The following is a 27,974-nucleotide window of genomic DNA, read 5'->3' on the forward strand; positions in this document are numbered from 1 at the left end:
GACCAACTCAATGAAAAGTTCTGGGAGTGGACAGGTGTTTCTTATACACCTCAAAGTTTGAGAACCACTATTTTGATTAATATAGTAGCTAATGCTTATTATACACTTATTGTGTGCAAGTTCTATTCTAAGCATTTTACATATATTACCTCACTTAATTCTCACAATTACTAAAAATCTACTACATTTTACAGGTAAGGAAATGGAGTTACAGAGACATTTGGTAACTTGCCTGAGATGATGCAGCTGGTAAGTGGAGGAAAAGAAACTGCTCCAAGGTCCACATCCCATATATCTCTCACAGCTTCCAAGGTCACCCTGTTAAGATAAGTGAATTTAACTGGGAATCAGAAGACTAAGTTTTAGATAAGAGTACATATAACAAACCTAATGATGTTTTTACTCCTTTGTCTTTTGGGGTTAATAAGAACATGTAATTTTACAGGTTTCACATCATGCTCAGGTGATCAAAGAAGGATTTCTTTGAGAACAGAGACTGTTCATAAATAAGGAAAATATCCTTTCATGCTGTTGTGAAAATAGGACAACACTTTGTCCCTTGTCATGCTGTCAGGCACTCCCTCCAAAGGCAGTGTGAATCGTAACAGGGCCATGAGGATCTCAGCTACAGCTACTAGGTTTGCATGTCACAGTTCCATGGATTCAGCCAGAAGGAAGATAATGACTTCAAATAGAGTCAAACAGTTTATTACTTTTACAGAGAGCAAAAGCAGGATCATCAAAGTATCAGATCTCTGTATTTCTCATCCCATAGGATGACACTGAACCAGCGTGGTCAGATGACAAACAACATCAGTAGTAGGTCATTCTGCTGTTGAGGAGCCACTCTCACCTATGGCCAAGCAGAGAGACTTACAAAGAAATCTGCAGTTGAGCCCCAAAGGGTTAGAGGCTGAAAGTCCTATGCTCAACTGAAACTATGGAGATGGATGAGAAATGGCCTTCTGACCAACTCCCACTAGTTGGAAAGGTGGGAGAGGAACTGCTTCTGGCATTTCTGCACCAGGCTGCTCATTGCTCCTTGCTCTAGGAGGAATCACAGGGCACCGGGCCAACATTCAGGTAGACTGCACGTGGTGCATATGGAGACATGCCCGGTTGTCAGGAAGTGGCCACAGAGCTCTTCCCCTACACACCTCTTCTAGAACCCAAGGTTAGGGAGGCTTATGAGTTTCTTGGACCATTTTAAAAAGGCCGGCCACACAGGGGAATTTGGATAAGCTTACAAAGGGCATGAAGAAGATTACTTCTGCAAGATGATGCCTGGCAGCCATGTGGGCCCTCACCAGGCAATGGTATGCTGAAAGTGTTCTCAGCATAGGCCACACTTTGGGGGTGGATGGTCTATGGTTACTCGTGTGGCCAGAGGGCAGCTGCTTCTTCGAGATGACTCTGTCCCTCTCCCTGTGGTCATTCTAGGTCTCATTCCCTCATTTCAAGTCCTCCTTATTTCCTTCATCATGATGCCTCAGTCAATATCCTCCCCAGCTGGCAGTCAGGTAATCCATATTTAATCTGTGGGAGCACTGAATATCACCCATGCCCCGTTTTCAATTTATTATTGTGACTTATTCTACACCCTGTTTCTTTCATGGCTGACCCTGTTGATTTTCTACTACGTTTTCTTCTCTTCACAAAATTCTCACCTTACAGAACTAAAGCTTTGCTTTCAAAATAATTGTTTCTAGAAGCTTCAAGAGCCACTCTCTTTCTCTTTTTTCTTTTTCTTTCTCTTTCATTCATTCATTCATTCAAGAAACTATTCCTAAAATGAAAAAAAAAAAAAACTTTGACTTTCTTTCCATTTGGATTCCTTTCATAAAAAAAAAAACAAAAACAAAAACAAAAAAACAACATAAAAGCAAATAAATAAAAATAAACCAAGTCTATACCTGGGCAAAGTGAATCTCTCTGAATGACCAAGAGAATAAATAACTAAAGTGGGAGAAAAGCAGAAAAAGGTAAACACACTTTTTTGAAAAGGATAATCTAATGTCAGGAAATAGGAGTCTCACTTTAAAAAAGGAATCAATACTAGTTAAAGGGAAACCATGAAGCAATCATTCAGACCTTTTGTTTATCCACGTGCAAATATTTGTAAAAATTTTCTGTCCTTCTATCTTTAAACTATTCAGTGGGTTAAAAACTCATTAACTGTTTTTGTTGGTCTAAGAATAAAAGCTGCCAGGCAAATTACTCTGTTTTTTCTCAGGTTTCTCCCCTTGAATTTTATGACTCCGAGAGTCAAAAACGTAAGACCCCCATCAGTGTATACAGAACTTGTCTTATCTCTTTTTAAAATATAAATTCAACCTTCACTATATTAGTCAGGGGTCAATAAACTTTTCTGTAAACAGAAGTCAGTAAGCCTTTTCTGTAAAGGACCAGATAGTATTTTTGTAGTCTCTATGGTTTCTGTCACAACCACTCAAATCTGCCATTGCAGCAATAGCAGCCAGAGATGTATGTGAACAAACAGACATGGCTGTGTTCCAATAAAACCTTATTTGTGGTGATGGAACAGATTTGGCTCACAGCCCATAGATTGCTGACTCCTATTTTACATGATTATATAAAGTCATAACCATGAAGAACTGCTTAATTTTAAAATTTAGCTACTGTTAATCACTTAGGCTACAAACAAACTTAGTGAATTCACTATTTTTTTTTTTTAACTTGAGGTTTGGTCTTTTATTTCAAACTCTATTTTAAAAATTCAGTAAACTTTCTGGTGCTTGATCCAGCAATCTGTGAGTTGTCTCCTTTGTGCAGCTACTAAACAAAATGCTTCTGACAGTTCCTGAATCTAAACACATCAAGAAGTATTATCTTTGATAAAAAAATATTTAAAGATAATTTTTTTTCACTATACTATTTTTTGAAAGTTTGTGGCAGATTATCAGCTATGTCTCACCCCTTAGCTGAAGGAAAGCTGGATTTTGATTCTAGCTGTAGGACAGTAATGAAAAATCAACAGCACAATGTAAACCATGACTTATGCTGTATAGAATGGGTTATCATCAATTCTAATACAGCGATGGTTAATTCTGAGTCAACAGGGGTGCCCAAATGAAACTTTATTTCTAGGTGTGTCTGTGAGGGTATTTGCTGATGAGATTATCATCAGCTAACCTAAAATGAGATTTACGGAGGTGGATGCAGTAAAGTAGATTGTCTTCTTCAATGGGTAGGCATTATCCAACCCACTGAGGGCCAGAATAGAACAAAACGCAGAGGAAGAAGAAATTTGCAGCCTTTGTGTCTTACCTGGCTTCTTGAATTGGGATATCTGCCTTCTCCTGCTATCTGCTCCCCTAGTTTGCAGGGCTTCAGATGAAATGAATGCATTTTGAATGCTCAGTACCTACACTGTTATCAGAGACTGATGCAGGCACATTGTATTCTCCAAAAATGGTTCTAATACTATCACTCATTCTACAAGCTCATCTGCAGTGTGACATTGTCACTTCTCTACATCAAGGCACAGAAACTACTTCTGTACTCCCTTGGATCTCATGGCTTTGATCAATATAATGACAATGACTCCAAAACAATTCTAGTATTAGCTCACAAAACTAGCCTAACAACTTCTGCTTTCTGCTCTTGAGACCCTGGAACTCATGAAATATAAGAAAGAGGAGGCCTCCTGAGAGAGAACAGAATGTAAGAGAATGTAAACTGCATGGCAATTTTTATTCTTAGGTCAACAAAATCAGTTAATGAGTTTTTAGCCCACTGAGTATTTTAAAGTACTGAGCCACCATGTAAGAAGTCTAGCTTATTCTACCAGAAAGAGGTCATATGGAGAAACATTAAGGCACCATCTTGGATGGGCAGCTTAGTCAAGTCTCTGGATACTTTGGATAAGATGTTACACTGTTATGATAGGAAAAGATTCAATTCAGTAGGCAGAGAGGGAAAGAGGGAAAGAGGGAAAGACCTTAGGACCTGAGGTCCCTGGGTGGGGAAAAACACTTATTTTGGAACAATAATGGGAGTGTCTGACCAAAGCAAACCTCCTCAGGAGGAATGTTCCTCTTAAGAATAGAATAGACACCACTTACTCCCTCTCAGCTTTCCCTCAGGAATTTGACAAAAGACCTAACTAAAAATATTAGACCATAAAACATATGACCCACAAGGAATGATATGGCCATAGGCCATCCCTCGTACAATGGAATCGGGCCAATCAGGAATTGACAACCCAGCACCCAGAGCTATCAAGCCAATAAGGGTAGGACCTGAGAAAGAACAAGGGGTGGGAAGGAAGGGAGGGCTGACCAGAACCTTATAAAACAACGACTCTTGCCTACTGCCACAGGCATTCATTTTTGAATGCCCCCTCTCTGTAAAGAGAACTTTTGTACTATTCTTACTTTCTGATCTTATACTCTAATAAACTTTTGCCTGCTGCTTATTTTGTGTCCACCTCTTCATTCTTTGAAGCAGCGAGACAAGGAACCCCAAGTATTGAGGTAAAAAAAAAAAAAAAATCTTGCAACACTTTCCCCTCTCTGAACGTTCCAAATGAGAAATTCCAAGTGAGGACCTCATAGCTAAGCCAAATCACCATACAGAACCTTGAATGAAAATAATATAGTGGTGTTTTAAACCATTACATTTTGGGGCGCCTGGGTGGCTCAGTCAGTTAAGCAGCCGACTTCAGCTCAGAGTGATCTCGCGGTCCGTGAGTTCGAGCCCCGCGTAGGGCTCTGTGCTGACACCTCAGAGCCTGGGGCCTGTTTCAGATTCTGTGTCTCCCTCTCTCTGACCCTCCCCCATTCATGCTCTGTCTCTCTCTGTCTCAAAAATAAATAAACGTTAAAAAAAATTTTAATAAACCATTACATTTTGAGGTGTTTTTTCATAGTAATAGATAACTGGAACAGGAGCTGACAAACACAGAGAAAATCTGGGTTCATGAGAGTCAAGAAAGTCACGAGAGAAGAGCTAAAATAACACATGCAAATAAACATAAAGTTTAAAACTAAAAACTGAGAAGACTAGATATGCTTCAATTTGGTAAAAAAAAAAAAAAAAATTAGTACGTGTCCAATGAAATGAGTAACTAGCTGGCAAATGTTGCCATGTTCTGTCTCTTAAGAAGATTCTTAGTCTGGAAAAACAGAATGGCAACCTCTGAAAAACATTATTTTCAGAATGAGAGATATTTCCCCCCCTTGAGGTAACACAACAAAGTTTTACAGCCACTTCCAGCAATGTCACCATGTCCTGAAGGAAAAGGCTGGTATCATTATAATTACATTTTAACTACATCCTCTGAGTTACATTTTAAGGTGTAATAAGACATCTTTCTAATATAAAAATAAAAGTAAATTATATTGACATGTCTTCTCTTTGCTAGTAATAGCTGAATGAGTAAACAAAGCCTAGAGAAATGAACACAGCTCGCTTCACGCTGTCCTGTGACCCTCTGTGGTTCCATATCTGGCTGAAATTTTTATGTACTTCTGTTGAAATTCTCAAATACTGAGAGAAAAAAAAATAAAAGCTAAAAATAAAAATAATTTTAGGGTAGATGAGAAAGTTGGTTGTAAGTGATGTTTTAGAAAAAGTGACCTTTTTTTAAACTTAGGATGAATATTGATATACACATGAATGAACATATTTAAAACAGAAACATTTTCTTCTGCTAAACACAGGGTAAGACTCCCAGCACACCCATTGTGAACTCTATTCTGAAGATCAAGGGGGATTAAATACTTCTATGAAAAGCTTAAAGCCTTAACAAATCTTTAAGGGTCTAGCTATATGCTAAAAAGGAAATTACTCAACAAGAGCCCCTCTTTTCTAATCACAACACTGTAATGACTCCCCCACTGATTCTGGAGGTGTAATGTATATTTGCTGTGTACATAAGTTAGGAAATAAAGAATTACTATATGTACATTCCTCTGTCTCTATGATATATATGAATATAATACAGATCATATATATATATAATATATATATAATATATAGACTTCTAACTGCCTATGATACAGAGAAATGTGTTGCAGAATAGTGTTAAAAATAAGTTGGGGACCAAGATCCCAGAAGGTAAAACCATTTCCTATAATATTAATTATATATATATATATATATATATATATATATTTATATATATATATAAATGAAGACAATTGAGCCTAGAGCACAAATACAGGGAAGATAGGTGTAACATTCCAGAATACATGGGAGGACAAAACAACAAACAAAACAATTAAAACCTTACTCCTGGGTAAGGGTCCCATAGCTGGAACTGACAGCATAGGTGCCTAGTTAGTGAACATTTTATATGATTGCTCTCATTCAACTGATGTGTAAGAAATGAAGAAGCCACCACAAAATGAAACACGTCCCACGGACTACTTTCATCTTAAAATCTCTTTAAGGAGCAACTCTGGGTCAGCGTGACCCAGGAAAGCCAGGCTACATGCATCATCTGTGGAAGTGTCCATTCTTGAGCCCTCAGCCAAAAACCAGAAGAAAATCCAAGTGAAGATTTTTTGCCCTTCTCTATTGCTTCCAAGTTTGGTTTTGTTTTCCAGTTAAATACAGATGGTGTGAGGACAACCTTTTTTTCTTTTTCTTTTTTTTTTTAAAAAAAACAGAATGCTGTTCTCTATCTTTGGTTATTCGTTCCTACCAAACGTCATGGCAAAACTGTTTACGACACAAAAACATTTAGTAAACTTACATTAGTTTTGTAGTTCAAGCTTAACTCAGGGGCAAGTCAAGGGGGTAGAATTAACATTTCTACTTCACAGAACTTTAGCAAATGATCATTCTCGTTTTTTCCGCCACAGTTTGTTCTCTGCAACCTTACAACCAGAATAGGCTCTTTTCCCCCCCCTTCTTTTGTCAATTGCAGGTTCTAAATTTAAGGCCCAAGTTGATTTTTTTTTTTTTTTTTTTTTTGAGGCTTTGAATTCATTTTAACTTGGGAGGATATATATTTAGCTATTGTCAGTTTACTCAATAGGCCCCGCAAGCTAAGCAAATTTTTTCTCTTAAATTTTCTCTTAAAATTCAATGAATTTTCTCTCACTGAAAACATACATTTAGATAGAATTAAACATTTTCCCACCAGGGAAATTAAGGAGAAATACCTTACAGGTTCTAGGGAGTTTCACCTCCAGCTTCTCTACCGCAAGCATTTCTGCCGCAGGCATTTCGCCGCATAATTAATTGACCGTAAAGCAACTTTGCCGTAAAAGATACAATCACGAAAAACAAGAGGCATTTCTTAAAGGGGGCATAATGAAACATGAAAAATCAACAACAGAATTAAAAACACTTGTTGCGAAATACAAACTATTTGAATATATTCAAAATATACAGTGTAGATTCAAGGCATTATTGCAGAAATAACTGATTGCAGAACTAACTTTATTTGTAGATTATACCTAAGCCTTTGTCATCGACGTCCTTCGTTTATGGTGTTATACATATTTTTTTGCTTGACGATTCATCTATTGGGCATTACACTTTTTCTTTTTTCACTAAAATTTCTTCCTTCATTAAGAGAAGTATCAGCTTCCAGGAGCACCTGGGTGGCTCAGTTGGTTAAACATCTGACTCTTGATTTCATCTCAGGTCATGATCTCAAGGCTCCTGAGTTCAAGCCTCCTCCCCCCCCCACCCCTTTCCCAGGCTCTGTGCCAACAGCTTGGAGTCTGGAGCCTGCTTCTGATTCTGTCTCCGTCTTTCTCTGCCCCTCCTCTGCTCACGCTCTGTCCCTGTCTCTGTCTGTCTATCTGTCTCTCTCTCAAAAATAAACATTAAAAAAGAGAGAGAGAGAAGTATCAGTTTCCAAATACTAGGATGCATATTGTCACATGTCCTCTGGTAGACGTCCCTAAGTTCTGTGGGAAATGTGGGTTCAAAACTCTGCATCGTTGTATAAACCATTATGAGGGCTAAGGTTTAAACATATAAAAATGGGAGTACTGTGTCAGATGGAGAAATCAAACCAATTAAACCAAACTGTCAATGAAAAAAGCGCATTTAAGAAATATCTGAAACCTTAAAATATTATCAGTGAAAAGCCAACAAACATTCTCTAAGGCTGCACCATACATGAGGCATGTACCAGGTGCTTACTCTTTTATTTGCATCATTCAAAAGTATAAAGTTAATACATGGCACCTGGGTGGCTCAGTTGGTTAAGCGACTGACTCTTCCCTTCCGCTCAGGTCATGATTGCAGGATTTATGGGTTAGAGCTCCAAGTCAGGATTGCACTGACACCACAGTGCCTGCTTGGAATTCTCTGTCTCCCTCTCTTTCTGCCAGTCTTCCCCACCCCCAACTCACACACACTCTCTCTCTCAAAATAAATAAATAAACTTTAAAAAAAAGTATAAAGTTAGTATTATAGAAGAATGTAAAACCTGTAAACACTGCAAACTTGCTAATTATTACAGAAATCCTGAATAATTCATTCCTTTAATAGAATATTAAAATAAGCACTTAAAAATTTTTTTTTCAACGTTTATTTTTATTTTTGAGACAGAGAGAGACAGAGCATGAACAGAGGAGGGGCAGAGAGAGAGGGAGACACAGAATCCGAAGCAGGCTCCAGGCTCTGAGCCATCAGCCCAGAGCCCGAAGCGGGGCTCGAACTCACCGACCGCGTGATCATGACCTGAGCTGAAGTCGGACGCTCAACAGACTGAGCCACCCAGGCGCCCCTAAAATAAGCATTTTAAAAAATGTTTATTTTTGAGAGGTAGAGCAGGGAAGGGGCAGAATAAGAGGGAGACACAGAATCTGAAGCAGGCTCCAGGCACGGAGCTGTCAGTACAGAGCCCCACGCAGGGCTCAAACCCGTGAATTGCAAGATCATGACCTGAGCAGAAGAAAGTTGGATGCTAACTGACTGACCCACCCAGGTGCCCTTAAAATGAGCATTTTAGTGGTATTCACATCTGTCTACTGTTTATACAGCTTAATATCAGTCTTGAGGTTGACTGTACATTTTTGCTTGTCATTTCCTTTTCTTTACTTCTATTTCCTTGTTAGCTTCCTTCTATATCACCCAAATCATTTGCACTTTGCTGAAATTCTGGTCATTATAACTTATGATTAGAGAAGTAGCCCACCAGATCCTCTTAAGCTTCAACTTTAATATTTCTTTTAATGTTTCATTGCTTTTGTTCCTCTCATCAATTCATACAAGGAGACATGGTAAGGAAATAAACAGAAGACAGAAAGGAGATACAGAAAAATGTCATTTGAGTACCAGATTATTTAATGATAGGAAGAATGGGTTAAATGGGTAGCCATCATTTATCATTTAATATCGAATTAGGTACCTGGCTACACATCTTGAAGACATTTGTTAATTTAATGTTTATGATGACCTTATGAAATAGTATAGTGCAGTGATTTTCAAACCTCCCTTTCGGGCTTTTTATACTTGCTACATATGTGAACCTAAGCAAGTCACTTAACTGCTCTATGACTCATTGCTAAAGTCAGGATGATAATAACAGCACTTACATCATAGAGTTGCTGCAAACGTCACATGAGTTAACGGACCATATTCAGAATAATGCTTGGATCATAGTAATCATTCAATTAAAGTTTAGCTTGTTACTATACTCCTCATTTTCAGACAAAGAATCTGAGGCTCAAAGAGTTCAATTTAGTTGCCACTGACCATAACAAACAAGTGGTGGAGTCAGTATTTAAACTCAGGTCTGTTTGACTCCAAAGCTACTAGTGTTAAATGTCCCCATTGTCAGTGACAATACTCAAATATTCTAAAATCCATGGTTGAATGGTAGTGAATCAACAGTGGCTTCAGCCCAACAGCCTAAATTCTAGTCCTAGCAAGTGTTTCAAAAACCAGCTCCAGACACTCAAAAAGGATCTGCAGAATTTGGACAAAACAAAAATAGGGATTCAGCCTAAACTAGAAAAGACACCATTCTCTCAGCTAAAGCTATCCAAGGGCTGTTTTGTTTGTTTTATTTTGGTTTTTGTCTGCTTGGGAAGTTAGGAGAAATTGGGAGTTTATTTAAATCTCATTATATATAATTTATAGTTTGTTAAAATTGTGTTTAGCCAAAGATAATTCTTATCATTTGGTTTGAATTAAATAATTCTTACATTATCATTCATTGATGCTTCACATGTAGTTCGAATGTAAATTATCCTTCCAGGTACTATAATATTTTTAGCCTGAATTATTGCAATCATTATTTTGGCAGACAGATGGGGCAAAAGAGGTGAGCAGGCAATTTCCCCAGAAAGGTTTATTCTAATATGGGTGTGCTACTTGTTTCTTGGAGAAAGTCAATGTCCTAAGTAGACCATTCTATAACATTCATATCCAAACCCAAACTCTCAACATTTCTCCCAAAACCACTTCTGCCGTTTCCCCTATAAAGGCAACTTCCTTCTTCCAGTTGCTCAAAACAAAAACCTTCAGAGTCATCCTTGATTATTGATTTTCTGTCATAGTCCACATCTGGTATGTCAGCAAGTCCTATTGGCTTTAATTTCAAAATATATCCAGAACTTGACCAGTTCCCCCAATCCTTTCTGTCATCACTCTGATTCAAGTCCTAATCATCATTTTCCTGGATTTCCTCAAGAGCTTCCTAGCCCATCTCTGCCTTTCCTTACTTCAGTTACTGCTCTGCCCCAAACCTCCAAGGGTTCCTTCTCACTGAGGGTAAAGTCAAGAGCCTTGCAATGATCTATAGGCCCTATGTCATCTGCCATCAACTACCTTTTTGACCTCATTTCCCACTATTGACTTCATTCAGTCTTTCTAGCCAAACTGCCATCTTTTCTGTGTCTGGAAGAAGTCAGCAGGCTCTTGTCTCTTGGGTTCTCCTCTTCTCTTTTTTCTCCCTAGATGTTCTTCTTCTCCCCCTAGATGTTAGATGTTTATAGGTCTTTACTCAAAAGTCACCTTCTCAGTAAGGCCTTCCCAGGAACTCCCTATCTAGTATTTCAATCTAGTGTCCCCATGTCCCCACCCCCAGTGTTTGTCATCTCTTCTCGGACTTATCTATATATTTTACTTATTTGTCTTGTTCATTGTCAGCCTCCCCACCAGATTATAAGCTCCAAGAATACAGGATTTTTTCTGCTCCTTCACTTACTGCTGTTTCCCCAGTGTCTGTCACATAAATAGGCACTCAATACATTTTTGTTGAATGTTGCTAAATTTAATTCAGACAGAATTGAAATTATAAACTTTCTACACAAAAGAATAGCTAAGATGTTTTCCACTTATGCACTTGTTAGTTATTCAGAGAGTCCTATTCAATAGTTCTGAAATCAATTTTAATTATCTTGACAACATCATACACCAAACTGGGGTATTTATATTTTCTGTTTATCCTACTTTCTGGAACATTTGATAGCAGCTTTTCACCACAAAAACATTTTTAGATTAAAATTACTTTGCCCCCTATGGTTATCTGTGGGCACTGGTAACAAATTGTTTGTTAGTGCTAAGTGAGTCTATGCTGATTGGCCATTGGGAATTCTAACAAACTTTAAATTTCAGCAAAATTTGCCCAGAGACTACTAATCCTGTGGAAGAAGCCAGGTATTCTGAAGGTAAAAGATACCAGGTAATTTGGCTCTCTTGATATTCTTGATAGCAAATAGCTTTATAATGTAGTTTACATTTTCAAGATCAATGCCATCCAGGTAGGGACATTGCTTTTGAAAATAAATGTATACTGAAAGTATTCCCTACTCAGCATAACTGTGTAATATTTAGTGCTTTGGCTTATAAAATATAAAATGTGTTACCAAGTTCTGGATATTATCAACTAAAATTGATGGCTTGGTACAACTTCCTCTTTGGTTTAAGTGTTAGCATTATCGAGACGTACAATAACTCAAAGACTCTGCTTTTACTCTATACCTTCACTTACAAACCAGAATAAGGATAATGCGATCATATGCATAGTTTTAAACCTCATCTGTGCAGATATTTTACTGATCAGCATTAAGTCATTTGATAAATGACTTGTGCTGATTTCTAAAATGCTTGGATGGCTAAATTATAGCTAGAATTAAGATCCTGAAAATTGTATTAATTTAGAAAAGAATAGCCTAGAATTTTAGAATATATTTAATAGTTACATTATTTCTCCAAATGAAAATTTTTACCTTGAGATGTTTAAAGATTGCACAGTGTTTAGATTATTTTTCCCATTAAAAGTGTTTTCCCAAATAATCTCAAAGACTGGTGTAAATTTTTTTATTTCTCATATTGGTTGCTATATTTCTGTGTGGTAGTCAGAAAAATACTTAATATTCATTAAAAATCAACAGATTAGTAATCCACAGTTATACTGACTTTTTTTTTTCAATAATGGCTACTTGAGTTAAATGGGCCCACTAGATCCTCTGACTATATTCGCCAAAGTGTAAACATGTACCTTTATCCCTAGCTAAATGGTAATGTTCAAACATAATTTTTTGAGCTCAATATAAATTATTGTTTGCCTTTAAATCAACTACATGTAGATTTTTCTGTAATAAGATGAAAGAATAAAAACTTACTCAAGATGGCATAGACTCTTTATTAAGAACACTGTCTCTATGATTACATTGCCTAGGTACTAATCCCAGTTCTGCCCCCTGGGAATTCAGGGGCAAATTTATTTGACTTTCTGGGTCTATTTCCTAATCTAAAACAAGAATAGTAATGCCATCTAACTCATAGGGTTGTTTTGAGGCTCAATTAATTGAATATATAGAGAATTTTAGGACAGTGGTGGCTCGTTTTAGAGTTTAATGCATTTTAGCTACTAATATAAGGATTACGTAAATTGTTTCACTCTGGAGCCCACAGATGGCTACTTGCTCAGATATACTGCTGATGAATATAAGGACCTATATTGGGGGGACCATCCTGGCAGCAGAGAAGAGTTTATTCCTCACAGTGGAGCCTGCTATGCTGGCCCTCATGTGAGGAATCTGAGTTGTTACACTAACTTAATATTATTATGAATTAAACAAATAATCAAATTAAATGATCTCTCTCTAAAAACAAAAGGGAAAAGTTTGGGCTGACAATAGAACAATATATAAATATAAATATATATAAATAAATATATATATATTTACTTGCTGTGTGTGTGTATGTATATATATATATATATATATATATATATATATACACACATATACATACATACACACACACACACATATATACATTTCATTTCTATCAACTGACTTGTTTTAATAGCATTGGACAGTTTTCATTTTGACATTATAATAATTAGACATGTGAAAGCTCTCAAAGTACCTACACTTGGATATAAATTGTACTTTTTTTTTTTTAAATATGAAAATGGACAATTGGATGTTTGTGTATACTTTTGTGTTTTATTTATTATTAGGACTGCAGCTCATAATTGGCATTGCTTTAGGGTAAAATATTATTGTCTTTTTGCAGAGAGTCTCGAAGATGCAAATTGTTTGTTTGGGACTCCTTCTTTTCAGCGTGACCTGGGCAGCACCAGTAAGCATTTACCAATTCAGTTATATGCATCATAGTATCTCTTGCTCTATTTTTTTTAAAGCATGTTGTTTAAATTAGTAACCCCTACTTAGTTTAGTTGTAATAAAGTACCAAGCAAACAGAAAGCAGACAGCACTTGACACGAATGTCTAACACCAAGGAGGACCTCAATGAACATGTGCTGAATTACAAAATGTCAACATGTTGCCTTTTAAGAAATGCCAAAAAGAGTTGTTTTTGAGAAAATTAATAGCCAGCCACAGTGTTTCAAATCAGCTAATTTTAATCAGTAAATGAGCAGGGACCCAAATTATAGCTAAAGAACTTCTCAATATTTTACTAAAAACTGAAAAAAAAAAAAAAAAAAAAAAAAAAAAAAAAAAAAAAAAAAACCCCGACCTGATTGTTAAGGCTGACCAACTAAATTTTGTATATACATGGTAATGGAAAAAAACCAGACCTTTCCTGTAATTCTTGCAACACCCCAACACTGTGAAATGCTGCTAATGATTTTCACTTCATCAGCAAGGCTAAAAATGGGAAAAAGGACCCCTAGGTTTAACATAAATTGAGCTGCAATTTCCTTTTGTATCTTTTCTTCCCTCTGATTCACCCAGATGGGTACTCAGGATGTGACTAAATTATCTTGTGAAAATGCTGAGTGCTACCAATATTTTCTATAGTGTAGACACAGTGCTAATTAGATAATGTATGAAAAGCATCCTAGCTTTTCAGAGCAACCATTCCAGTTGGAGAGCATGGAAATAAGTAGTCATCCTGTTGCTGGAAGTACTTAAATATAGGTCTTGAGCAAGTGAGTGACCAGTTAGGTAATCCAGTGATGAGCATGAACCATACCATCTAGTGAGGACAGCAGAAGTTGAGGAAAGCATGGCCCCTCTTAGCACATATCCTTTCACAGTCCTGTGGTGGGCTATACTGCTTAAAATAGACATCTGCCAGCCCCAATCCACACAACTCAGCTCAATCATCACCACAGAGGCATGTGCTTAGGCATGACGGGGGTTGAGTGGGTCTTGCTGACCCAGCTCAATCCCGCCAGCTGAGGACAAATCTATTTCGAGCAACATATTCCCAGGAACAGATGGAATGGCACCCTGTGACCGTTTTCCAGTAAATGTTATGTCAATATCAATCCAGTTACCACTGGTCAAGAGAGGGAGCCAGCACCCTTCCCAGAGGGAGACACAATGCCTTCTCCATTACAAGGCCACATTCAAGCGTGGGAGAATTGCAAAGTGAATGTGGGGGAAGAAGGGAGGGATGCGTCTTTCAGATGAAAGAGGCTCACAGCAAGGACATAGAGACAAAATTTGTAATTATGAATGGCTAAATGTAATGTTTTCTCCCAGATATATAGATCTCATTTGAGCAATTACCTCAATTGTTTAATAATAGATTGTGGTATCAGAAATTAGAATATACTGAGTCACTCACATCTGTTTTGGAATTACAATCCAGATTCAAACTGTAGGGGGAAAAAAGTTTTCTTCAACCCTCTTTGGGTCTGTGGCTCAGTCAGCAAATTAAACTGACAGAAACAGATTAACAGGACAAAAGAACACAAATGTTATTAAATTTCTACATGCACATGGAAGCCTTCACAAGAGAAGACCCAAAGAGGTGACCAAAGCAGGAAGCCTTTATACCTTTTAGACAAACAATTTGTGAAAATTTGGTAAGACAAAGGGGTTTGGGTTAGTAGTCCAACAAGGGCTAGGTAGTCCTTATCTTCCTTAATGAGGAGGATTAAGTTAGTTTAACAAAATTTCCTGTGGATTCTTCTGATGCCATCTCTGAACTGATAAGAGTCTATCTCCAGTAACAGGAGAATTGGTTTCCTGCCTTGAGGCTGAAAAGGGGAACTTATTCTGCATTTTCTACTTCTTAATTGCCTTCAGTTCAAAATATTTTTTTTTTTTTTGTTTATTTATTTATTTTGAGAGAGAGCGAGCACAGAGGAGGGGCAGAGGAAGAGGGGGACAGGATCTTGCACTATCAGCACAGAGCCCAACGTGGGGCTCAAACTCATGAACCATGAGATCATGACCTGAGCCAGTCAAGGGTCAGATGCTTAACCAACTGAGCCACCCAGGTACCCCCAGTTCAAAATAATTTTTATGTCAAAGAAGCATATTTTGGGGGTGACATTTTGGTTTCCTTCAAAAATAAAACTTGAAAATGGGAGAAAAGATGGTTATTGGGCCATGCAATTCAATTAATATTCATCAACATGCAGTAGACTACAAAGACTCTAAGTTACTTTGTTGTAAGTTCTTGATTATCATGAACTATATTAAAGTATTCTATCTTACCGAGTATAGTTTTTAATTCATGCGTATGTGTGTTCTATAAGAAGATGCCGAATACCCCAACCTGTTGGTTTTTTTTTTTCTCTTGTTTAATATCTACCCATCTCATTTTTAGGTTTCTCTTTTCTGTAGCCTCATATTCAGAATTATTTTCACAGTGTTGATACTTTTGAGAAATGATACAATGATGTAAATTTACATGCACAGGCTAATAGAAGAACCAACATAAGAAAAAATGTCAATAATGGATTGAATTATAAAATATGCCTTGAAGGTACTTCATGTAAAATTCAGGAACATTTCCTCTTATTATTATTTTTTTGCATATAGCAGGCCACTTAAAAATTTATTATTTTAACCCTGGAACTTTGAGACTGAGGTTTCAGTTAAAATATCTTCTTCACTTCGACAACTACCACCACTTTAAGCGTAGGCAACTTTGTTTCTTCTACTGCCTATATAGATATAAATTTTATAGCTTACAAACTGTAAAGTGCTATGTAAATATTGGTATTATTGACAAGCTATTTTTGTTTCTAGCATGTAATGGAATGTTAGGCAGATCTGCCTTGGAGCCAAGCCAATAGCACACTGTTAGTAAAGTACTGAATTTATTTCTAAGATAATTTTATCAGTCAGCGTCCCGTCAGGAAAATAAAACCCACAACAGGGTGGGTGTTCAATAGAGGGATTTTATTTGGAGGATAATTATAACGTAATAGGACAAAGAGAAAGAGCAAATCAAGGGTGGTGAGGCAACCCAAAATTGAAGCTACTAGCACCCCTTGGGCTGAAGAAACAAGGAAGGAGGTGCTGTTCTCTGTGCCCTAAGTGGGGGGGGGGGGGGGGGGCAACAAATATAGGACCACAAAAGAGGTATGTCCATCCCAGAGATGCAACCCCAGAGAGAGCCTTGGTCGCTCTCCTTCTACCCTTCAAGCTCAAGCTAGGCCTCCCATCATCCAAACCCAGACCGAACCCAGATGGCAAAGGAGCTTGGGAAATGTAGTTTGTAGAGGTCATCCCAGAGAGAGCAGAAGTGCAATATCCGAAAGGATAATTGCCTAGATCTTATTGCAGAAAAATATAGAACATTAAAGTTTATTCAGGAAGAATACTTTCTAGGTAGATAGGACCTTTTTATTTCATCTTTCTCTTGAGGGTTTCTCTCTCTTCTATGACTGACACCACCATGATGCCTGCTTCCACTTTAGCACATGCATTTAAACACAAACTAATCCCACCCATTGGTTCCTCTTCTCAAATCTGAGATAACCTAGGAATTTCAAAAATAAATAAGAAAATAAAAATACTGGGACTAAAAGAATTATGTCTGTTCTTCCACAGCAGGCTTGCTCCAAAATTCTCAGGTCCTCTTCTGAATGCTCTCCTGTGACACCTAAATTTTAGCCCCAAAGCCTGGAACAAGCTGCCTGGAGCTATTCCTTTCTAGTTCCTGGCATTTCTGCACTTCAATAGCTGCCTCTCACCCCAGGTACTCTCAAGATCTTTGAACACTTTCATATCAGATCAAGAGACAGTATTTGTCCCGATACGTAGGCCACTGCATTTTCCTTTCCCTGAAAGAAATCTCTGCTCAGGTGACTGGCAACAACAAAGTCCCATTCCTGGGTGTGATCCTAACCCTGACATACAGTGCTATGGTTTTACTCTTGCTGGACCATTAGCAACATCAGTTCTTTGTTCATACAGCAATTACTAAACTTATACAATCAATACACACATACAATCCACATTATCAGATTCTGATTTCGGTTCACTGATACTGAACAACTCTCCATGTGCCAGTGAAAACTTCTTTTTCAGTTGATATCGGAGACATCCATGCTTCCACATGGAAGTGGCACCCCTCCCCCAGCCTGGCAATGCTCCTGTGCCTGAATATGGTTGTATAATGGAGATGGCCTTGTCTCCCTCTGGAGGAGGAATACGGACTCCCTCTTCTGCAAGGACTAACATAAATATGACTGTAATGTATGCATCTTCTTTGGTTGGAATGATTTTCCACACTGAATAGTACAACCCAGTCAGAGAAAAATAAATGAGACAATTATTGTGTGCACAAGTGGATGAAAGAATGAATGTTTGGTGAAGTTTTATTTTTTGTTCCCTTCCAGACATTTCAACCACAGACTGAGAAAACTAAGGAAGACTGTGTGGAAGAACAGAGGGTAAACAGAATTATTCTTCTCAAATAAACCTATTTCAACTCTGTAAAGAAAAAATCATGAGAGGAAATTTTTAACTGTCAAAATATTCTTGTGCACTTAGAATGGAGATGCAAAATTATACAACGTAATTTTGGCACTTAATTCACACAATGTGTGATAGAAGAGAGAAACATTCTGAATTGGGATTTGTTTCTCTTCACTGTGATTTCTTTCTTCAGAGGGAGAAGTGAGTAAGACTTCTGGTGTATTATTAGCAAACTATTTTCCCCACACACGTACATGAGAACAAAACAACAAATGAGGGAGAAAGCAAAGGGCGGGGAGTTAACAAATCTTATGTTTATGTGGGGTTAGTTGTCCATATGCATCCAGAGAATTAAACAAGTACCCTCAGCATTTCATGTCACCAAATTGCAGCCTACCATGGTTTCTCACAGCAGTCTCAGAAAATTCTGTTCTAGGACCTAACAATCTTCTGTCCTTTATCTCAGCTGAAAATTACAAAGGCAAATGCTGCAAACATAAGAGAGCCTGAATGTTCATGCTGTGAGTTTTTCCAGTTAGACATCAGACATGAATACTGTAAAACCTGCATTTCACCTAATCCTTACAAGGCCCTCCACCTGAAAATATTTCCAAAGACTCCATTTCCATTGAAATTTGGCAATAAAATTAATACACCCTGCGAGAGAGGGGGAGAGAGAGAGAGAGAGAGAGAGAGAGAGAGAGAGAGCGCGCGCAGCTGATAGTCATCCTTAGGGAAAACAGATTTACAGGCATGTAGAAAAGAAAGGGACAAGTTTTATCCTTAGAAGCTGGCTGATACATGCTCTCCTATGGTTATAAGAAGCACTACCATTTGTCAGAGGCAGAATTTGACTTCACCTAAGTTAAAGAATGTCTTGTACAACCAAAAAGAGAACCAGAAAACTTAATATGATATAAACACATCTTAATATAATGTTGTCTTTGTAGATAACGTATAAAGGCCACCATGAGAAACATGGGTATTACATGTTTAAGTATGTTTACACATCTTCTGGGAGGAAAAATCACACTGACATAAAGGTAAGCTCAATCTCTGAGTGAAGTTCCTTATCATGTGCCAAACTCTGGACAAACCCTAGGGGAAAACCATAGAGGAGACAAGTTTACTTTTGATTACTCTGGGTTTCTGTCTATGGCTGGTGCCTTCGTCCTTTTCCCACAGTCCCTGGCTCCTTAAGCATCTCTGCTATAGAACTCTGTGTTCCAGAGCTTTCCTGACACAGATGGTTCACTCCTGCCCTGGCCCAAATCCTGCCCTGCTTTGGGACCTACCCCTGCAGATGTGGTACTGTGGACCCCCAATGCCTGTGCCTTTTTCTTATTGCTTCTGAGTAACACCTGGTCTTTTATAAGGAAAGTTTCTGAGCATATTCTATCATATGCTCCAATGGTAAGGTTAGATGGCTATTAGAGAAATCATTTTAGACTAAAGAGTGACATGCTTTAGTTCCCCTTAAATTCATTCCACTGACAAGTCCATCTGGGTCAGGATGCTTGGAAAAGAAAGAATAAGGGCCTTGTCCCTGGAGTGGGACAATAATTCTTTTCATTCAGTCCCTTCTTGCAGATTCATTGGTCAAAGAGCTGGAAACAGCTTAAAATGCCATCAGCAAAAGGACTATTTACTGTTTCCAAATCTGGTTTCGTTTCTCATGAAAGTAGTAGTTTCTATTCAGAATGTTATTTTGTTCTGCTCGTTATTCTTTAGATGGCATCTCTAAGACTAACTGCCTGTTACATTTGTTATATGGAGTAAATTGAAACTTATTTGTGGTAATCAATATATGTTGAGCTCTTCCTGTTGTGCAAGATACTATGTAAGATAAAATAATTGAGAAAAGTTAACTCTTTCTCTCCAGGAACTTAGAGTTAGACAAGCAAAAAAAAAAAAGGCACTCATAAAAGTCATTATAACTCAAGACAGAATATGCAAAGTGCTGTGGGAATAGTACCCCCAAAACCATGCTTCTAGGGACTTGGAGTAGAAAAAGATCAGTTCCTAGCCTGGTGTTTAAGGAAAGCTACGTAATGGACATAATGGAGCTGGGCCTTGGAGGATGAGTAGAATTTGAGCAAACAAGTAGGTGATATAGGACACTCTCCACAAAACTCCACAAAAAGAATACTATGAACCAGGGAATGGAGAGAGAAAAGCAGAGCATAGAAAATCTCCAGCCCACTGATACAAGAACCATCTTGTGGTCAGTGATGCAACCAGAAGTCATTTAACATAACAAATGTAAAAATGATTGACCATCACATTCCACAGTTTAAAAGTTGTTTCACGGTTTCATTTATAAAAGAACTCTATTCAGTCTTTTGTGAAATGCACACAATTAGTATACCTGCTACTGTTTTTAAAGCTTGATAGCACCAAAAAGAAAACAAAACTTCCCATGCACAGTAGGGAGAGAAAAAAAATAAGAAGAGATTATTATAATTTGTTGATTTGCTAATGCACATGTTTAACTCAAATAGCTATATTCACAATGAGCGAATGAACTTGATTGCAAAGGAAAATATAAATGTCCACGTAAAACTAAGACTCAATGATTTAAAATAAGTCAAATGTTTAAAGTACTTTTTATCCAGAAATAATCCACTATAAAGTTTGTTTCTATTGTGTTTTTTCCTCATAGAAAAATCTTAAATACCCGTGCTCTTTGCATAGTGTACCTACTCGCAATGAGTGCTTGGCTGAGGGATCAAGAAAGACCATTTGGCACCTCTTGCCTCCTGTTTCACTAAATGTGATTCCCCATTATCCTGGTTTCCCTGAATGTGGGCTTTCGATGTCCTTTATCTTCCCTACACACTTGCTCTGTGAGGGCAAGCTTCCAGCTGACTACACTGTTTTCCTCCATCTGGGAGTTCTCATGTATTTTCACATATTTAGTTAATACATCCAAGAAAATGTCCACATGCTCAACAAGAGCCAACAGACTGAAGTGGTGGCCAAAAAAAGGGGGCGGGAGAGACAAAATTAAGCTGCATTAGTAAAAACAGGGCTGCTGCCAGGGCAAGGAAGCTACTAGATGCTGTGTGCTCTGGGCTGCTCAGGCTATATCAGAGTCTGGGGTTGTTTGGGACCCCACAGGCTAAAAGAGATCCACGGTAAGATGACAGGACTGAACATAGTGACCTAATAATTGACAACTGCAAGTGTCAACTTGGAGAAGAGAAAGCAGTGAGTTTGGAGGAAATCTTAACTTTTCAAAACATTAGAAAGTTTGCACATGAAAGAGGAAATAAATTAATCATTATTGCTTTAGGAAAAAAAGAAATACTAGTTACTAGTTGCAGGTTAAAAAAACTTGAAAAAATAGAATATAATGAAAATTAGAATATAAATGAAAAGATCTCACATAAAACATAACAAGCAGTTAGCCCAAAAAGTGTTCAAGGAGGGAAAAGCTGACCCTAGGTCATGAAGCCAGGAAGGACTGGCACTAGGTTACCCTGAAAGGCTGTGATACCTGACTATCTCCAACTGAATATTGCTTTTTCAAGCTCAGGTTCTACATTCTCACAACACCAATATGTCTAAAAGTAAAGCCAGTATCTTTTTCTCTTGTCTTCATTTTTACAGATCAATACTTCAGCCCATTTATCGTTATTAACTTTTCTTCTATTTGGGCACCAACAGAAGGTTTTTTCTTTGTAATGTTTTCATCCGGCATTACCCTAATCCAAGTGATCGTATCTCAGGTGTGGACATTGCAGCATCCTCCTAACTGTTCTTTCTTACTGCTGTTCCTCCTAAACGCTGATTTTTATTGTTAGTCCCTTGCTCATAAATCTTCACTAGCTCTTCATTCTCTGCAAAATAAATCCAAATTCTTTGCCCCTGAGGCTCAGGCTCTACAGATCTCCAGCACTTTGTAAGTCTGTGAGAGCCCCAGTTGGAAATGAGGTCCCTCCCCCACTCCTCCACCCTCTATGCCCCTGCAGGACTATTGTCTCTGCCATTCCATAAGTCATCAGGTATTGCTTAGAACATGTGGCACTCAGCCCAATTTCTTACATGTTCCAGCCCCTCAATAAATATCTCTTACTCTTCATTTTGTATTACTTACCAGTTCAAAGGCCTATGTCATGGTGTTGTCAATTTTATCTTACGCTACGATTTTGAGGTGAAGAGAAAGTATGTTATTTGTTTCATCTATCACTGCTCTGTTGTTCAAGAGCTCCTACCCATGGGTTAATGGAAGGGAGGAGGGAGCATGCAGAAATTAATTTCAATTCAACCTGCTTAAACTTAAGGTTATTAAATCACTGTAATAGTTCTTTAAGTATTTTAGTTTCTTTGGGATAAAAACATTCAGATCCTCACTCTCCCTCCTTTTCTAAGGTGGCATACAGGCATATGAGACAGTAGGATATGGCTTACATACATACCCCCTACATACCATATGAACATACATGGGTAACACCATAGTGGAGGGAAAGACGTGGAATCCTCAGACATGCGTGGGCAATGCTGCTTGACCACTTGTGTGCTTCCTACCCTGCTTGTATCCTAAGATGAAGTCTCTGGCTACCATCGCTTAGGATCAGTATAGTACAGTCTTATTTGGGGCCCAGTAGCGTTTCAGCCTCTCTTGGCTTAGACCCCTCTATGTCTGAGTATGACTCACTTTAGTCCATAACGTGTATGCTCCATCTACATTGCTCCTTTTAGAGTCACCTCATTCCCTCCACAGTGACACCTTCTGGAAAGCTCCTGAACAGACTTGCAGATACTTCCATATCTAGCCTGTGCCACAGGGAAACTTTTGAGTGGCATGGGCAAAGTTGATCTCAGCCCCTCTTTTTGACCACATTGTTCTGTCAAGCTTATTGCAACTGGGCTGTACCCCAGGTTGGTAAAATACAGCCTGTGAAGCAGCATCTTTGCAGACTTGCCCAAAAGAAGGATAAATTGAGATATATGGATAAACACTTTATTTTCCTTCTCCACTTTCTCCTTTCATTCTGTTATCATTCAGGGACATTCCTTGTCCAGATCTCCATTACTTAAACTTTATGATCTAGAACTGTAGTTCTCAAATGTGGCCTACAGACCAGCAGCTATCAACATCAGCTGGGCAATGTTATTAAATGCAAATTCTAGAGCCCCACTCTAGGAAACTCTGGCCATTGGTTTCAACAATATTTGTTTTAGTAAGACTTCCAAATGGTTCTGATAAATGTTAAATTTGAGAACTATTGATCTAGACTATCCAATTTGGCTTATTGCATGACAAGCAGGGAAGAAAAGAAAATTAATGAATCCTTTTTTCTGACAATGACTGGGTTTGGAACACTGAAAATTCTTTGAATGTCAAAAACTTAGTATCACCTAGATTCATCTATTTGTCTATTTTCTGAATACAAGAAGAAAAAAAAAAGAAATGAAAAGAAAATCTTCCTTTAGGCAGATGAATACCTCTGAAGACCAGGGCAAGAGCAGAGAGAAAGAATAATTACTTTTTAAAATATGAACTACATTTCACTTGCAATGACTTACTAGTCACAAGATGGGGACTTTTTTTTTTGGCTAAAAATATTACTATAACCAATTTGCATTTAAACATCTTACTATTTGGTGCAGTACTCATAAAAATTTTAATAGTGAACTTTTCACTTTTAGTCTAAATATCTGTCTTTGTCTCAACAACAATGTTGTCATTGAAATTTTAACTATGGCTTCAATTTCTTTTATTTTATCAATTATGTCTCTGTGTTTGAGGAGGACCACTCTTGAAGCATATGCTCCTTAAATTCAGGTCCTCCTTCAAAATCAGGACCTAATCTACATTTCCAAATTTATTTCTTATTCGTTTCTTTAGAATTTCTACATTCAAACCACAGTTTTATTCGTATTTTCTTTCAGATGTTTCCTATTTCCAAACATTTAAATGTGCCACTTATTCTTAAAATATTCTCCCTGCTTTCCTACCATATATCTGGATCCTACCCAGCCTTCCAGCCTTGCTCATTCTTTGTCCATGAAACTTACTTTGGCCATTCCAGAATTATCTCTACCAACAAACCTCTATTGAGTTAATAGTTTTTCTTTTAAGTATCTGGTGGGTAATTCTTTTTAAATTGCCTAAGAATTATTAAATTTTTAAAATTTAACATAAAATAATACTTTATGTTGAAAATTACACTTTAGCAGGAAGAAAAGAAGAAAGACGGTATTGCTCATCACAATTCTGGTAAAAGAAGAAATCAAGAACCAGCACCTAAAGAAAACATTGTCCAGGAAAGAGAGAAAAGCTTGTCCATTGTTGGAGCCAATGAAAATAATCAAAGTAGCAAAACCCAAACTCCTTTTGAAAACAGACAGGCAACAAATGAAGACGATACTATTGATAACAAAGAAAATGCCCACAGTGACCAAAAGAGATACATTTATCCTGAATCCACTGGGAATAATGGGGTTGATGATGGAGACAATGCTATCAGCAAACTACGTGACCAAGAAGAATATGGTACAGCTCTTTTTAGAAATAGTATGCAACATATAATGGAGCCAGGGACTGTGACTGAACTCTTGGCAGAAGAAAACAAAGAGAACCAACACAGAAATGTTCTAAGCAAAATCCCAGCAAGTGTGAACTATGTTAAAGTCCCCTCAAAAGATAGGAAGAATTATCAAAGAGATCCCCAAGCTCAGAACATTCCAGTTAAAAACAAAAGCACACGCCTTACTCAATACAACACTGACCATTCAAAACAGCTCCCAAAACTCAAAAAAATCCCCAGTGATTTTGAAGGCAGTGGTTACCCAGATCTTCAAGGGAGGGGGGACAATGATATCTCTCCTTTCAGTGGAGATGGTCAACCTTTTAAGGACATTTCTGGTAAAGAGGAACCTATTGGTCCCGACCTAAAAGGTGCAGATATTCAAACAGAGTTTTCTGGCCCAAGTGAAGCCGATGCAAGAGGACCAGGTTACAATGAGATCCCAGAAAAAGAAGAAAATGGCAGAAATACCATTGGAACCAGGGATGAAACAAGGAAAGAAGCAAACACAGCTGATGTAAGCCTAGTAGTGGAGGGCAGCAATGACATCATAGGTAGCACCAACTTTAAGGAACTCCCTGGAAAAGAAGGAAACAGAGTAGATGCCAGCAGCCAAAATGCTCACCAAGGAAAAGTAGAGTTTCATTACCCTCATCCACCCTCAAAAGAGAAAAAAAAGGAAGGCAGTAGTGATATAGCTGAAAGTACTGATTATAATGAAATTCCAAAAAATGGCAAAGGTACTAGTAGAAAAGGCACAGAGCATTCTAATAGGAATCAAGCAATCCCCAATGAAAAACAAAGATTTCCCAGTAAGGGCAAAAGTCAGGGCCAGCTTGTTCCTTCTCAAGATCTAGATAATGAAATTAAAAATGAAATAGGTTCCCATAATGGCCTCAATAATGAGGGGACTATAATAACACACAGCAGAAGAAATCATTATGTTCCCCACAGGCAAAATTCTACACGGAATAAGGGTGTGCCACAAAGAAAAGGCTCCTGGGGTTATAGAAAACCCCATTCCAGTAGAAGGTTTAGCCCTCCTAGAAAGAATGACAGTAGTGACTCATCTGATAGTGGCAGTTCCAGTGAGAGTGATGGTGACTAGCCCACTAGAAGTTTCCAGCAGGATGAAAGTTCAAATACCTAGTCGTCTATGATGGGACGAAAAAGGAGAGTCACCTGAGAGCAGACCAGATGAGGAAGGGCAGAGCGGACAATTGAGTAAGCCAAGATACCTGGCCTCCTCACGAGATTTATTGTGATCATAATGGTCACAGTAAGAAATTCAAAGTTATGACGCTTTTTTTAAAGAAGAAAAATTAAGGATTTGTGGAATAGGAGTCATTTAAAAATAGTTTGTGAATGCCACAAAAGCCTTCCTTTGTTGTTTGCTCTATAGATATGAAAATCAACAATCTCTCTCCTATGATAATCTGTAATTAAATAATCTATAAGAAAGTCTGCTGTCTGTGGTGCTTCATTTCAGAGGCAACAAGATTAGTTCTGTTTCTGGCAAAGGCAGTGTTATGAAGTTAATCCCTTGAGTAAATCTCAACCATTTTCCCCGAATCCCACTGTGTTTATGCCAGCATTTCCTTCTTCTTCTGACCCCCCTCTGCTCCAGCGAAGATACCCTGCTTCACGTCTCTCTACACTCCCTTCCTCTGTCGTACATTTATAACTTCTTATAAGGCAAATTTTAGTTCCTGAAACAAATTTCCATGTTATCACTTTTATTAGTTCTACCTCCTTCCAGACAAAGAAGGGGATGGGGTGCAGAGAGGAACAGGGAGAATCTGAGGAGAGGACAAATGCAAAGCCTAGACAAAAACTTACTTTGGCAGATGCATAAATCATTTCCAGCCTATTTTGCTTTCCCAATCTTTCATATAGATGCTTTCCCAGCTAATGGCCTTATGACATTGTTCTGGAAATTAGCCCCAAGCCACCTGGTAAAGGAGGGATGTGGAATTCTGGAAGGCTTTTGCTCTTCCCGATAAGAAAAGCTTATACAGCTAGTACCATGCTTCCTCCTTTCTTACCCTAGTTTCCTTTGCTTGACATTAACATGATGTTTGGAGGTGCAAAGGCCATTTTGTGACCATGAAGAAAAGGCATGAGATAGCAGAAAATATACATATTGGTCTCTGCCCCCAGTTCCTGGCATGGAATTCCTAAAACCCTTGAAATTTCCTAAAAGCACTAGGAGATAGTTTTGTTCTTATATTTGGTCTTTGACCCTGGTTCCTGACACAGAGTTCTAAATTCCTTGCAATTTCCTCAGCCTTTGTTTTAATGAAGTGACTCTCGGTGGGCTCCTGGATAGGAGCTGGTCACCAGAAAGACTAGACTAAAAGCTTGAAATTTTCAGTCCTCCCCCCACTACCCCCTACTCATTCTCCAGAGAAGGAAAAGAGGCAGGAAATGGAGTTAATAGTTATGCCTATATGATGAAGCCTCTATCTATAAACACCTCAAAAGTATGGTGTTCACAGAGCTCTCAGGTTGGTGAACACATGGAGATGACAGGAGACAGCCTACCTGGAGAAGACATGGAAGGTCTGTGTCCATCCCCACAAACTTAGTTCTTCACCTCTCTTCTATCTGGATGTTCATCGATGTCCTTTATCATGTTCTTTTATAATAAACTGGTCAACAGCAAGTAAACTGTTTTCTTGAATGCTGTGAGCTGAACTAGCAAATTAACCAAACCCAGTGAGGGGTTTGTAGGAAAAACTCTGATTTATAATCAATAGGTGAGAAGCATGGGTAATAACATGGACTTGAAAATCAGCATCTGAATTGGGGAGGGGGAGAGTGTTATGGAACCTGTGGGATCTGATGGATCTCTGGGTAGATAGTGTCAGAATTGAGATCAATTGTAGGACACATAGCTGGTGTCACAGAAGTACTTATTGTGGGGGGAAACCCACATATTTCATGCGAAAAGAATTGTGAGTGTGGTAGAAATGTGACAGTAAAACAGACATACAGAAGTGTAGGTTTTCTAACACAAAAGGACAAAATAATCACAGAGATACCAGCTCCATCAGCTTCCTACCTCCAGAGTGCTTGTTCTGTGAATAAAACAATTCTCTTCTTAAGCAACTCTTCTTCCTCTTCTCCTCCTTCTTCTTTGGTTATTGATAGCTGAATTGAATTCTGTGGGGAAATAGGTTCTACTTACATAATTAGGTTAGAAAAAAGCTTAGGGCGGAAAGCCGCCACCACGGGGCAAAAGCAACCAAGGTTAGCTAGCGGGAGATTGTAAGGAGATCACGAGTAACTTGTTATATCACCTGCAGGAAATTACTGTCCATCTGATGCCAATATACTATTGTACTTTGATCACAAA

General features: G+C 38.1%; 1 protein-coding gene and 1 long non-coding RNA gene across 2 annotated transcripts; one reads left to right on the plus strand and one right to left on the minus strand.

The window, feature by feature from the left end:
• Positions 1-237: 237 nt before the first annotated feature.
• On the minus strand, positions 238-27,775 carry LOC132693298 (uncharacterized). The gene is made up of 3 exons (XR_009616707.3): positions 27,681-27,775; positions 1,668-1,786; positions 238-318 (listed from the first exon to the last, which is right to left on the minus strand). It is a non-coding gene; the product is annotated as an uncharacterized LOC132693298 (long non-coding RNA).
• Positions 11,588-25,949, plus strand: MEPE (matrix extracellular phosphoglycoprotein). The gene is made up of 5 exons (XM_060655961.2): positions 11,588-11,620; positions 13,465-13,530; positions 18,002-18,055; positions 19,031-19,123; positions 24,264-25,949. The coding sequence occupies exons 2-5, from the start codon at positions 13,477-13,479 to the stop codon at positions 25,722-25,724; spliced, it is 1,662 nt and encodes a 553-aa protein (XP_060511944.1). The 5' UTR covers positions 11,588-11,620; positions 13,465-13,476; the 3' UTR covers positions 25,725-25,949.
• Positions 27,776-27,974: the final 199 nt, after the last annotated feature.

Source organism: Panthera onca, chromosome B1, assembly GCF_046562875.1.
Source record: "Panthera onca isolate mPanOnc1 chromosome B1, mPanOnc1 haplotype 2, whole genome shotgun sequence".
Classification (NCBI taxonomy): Eukaryota; Metazoa; Chordata; class Mammalia; order Carnivora; family Felidae; genus Panthera; species Panthera onca.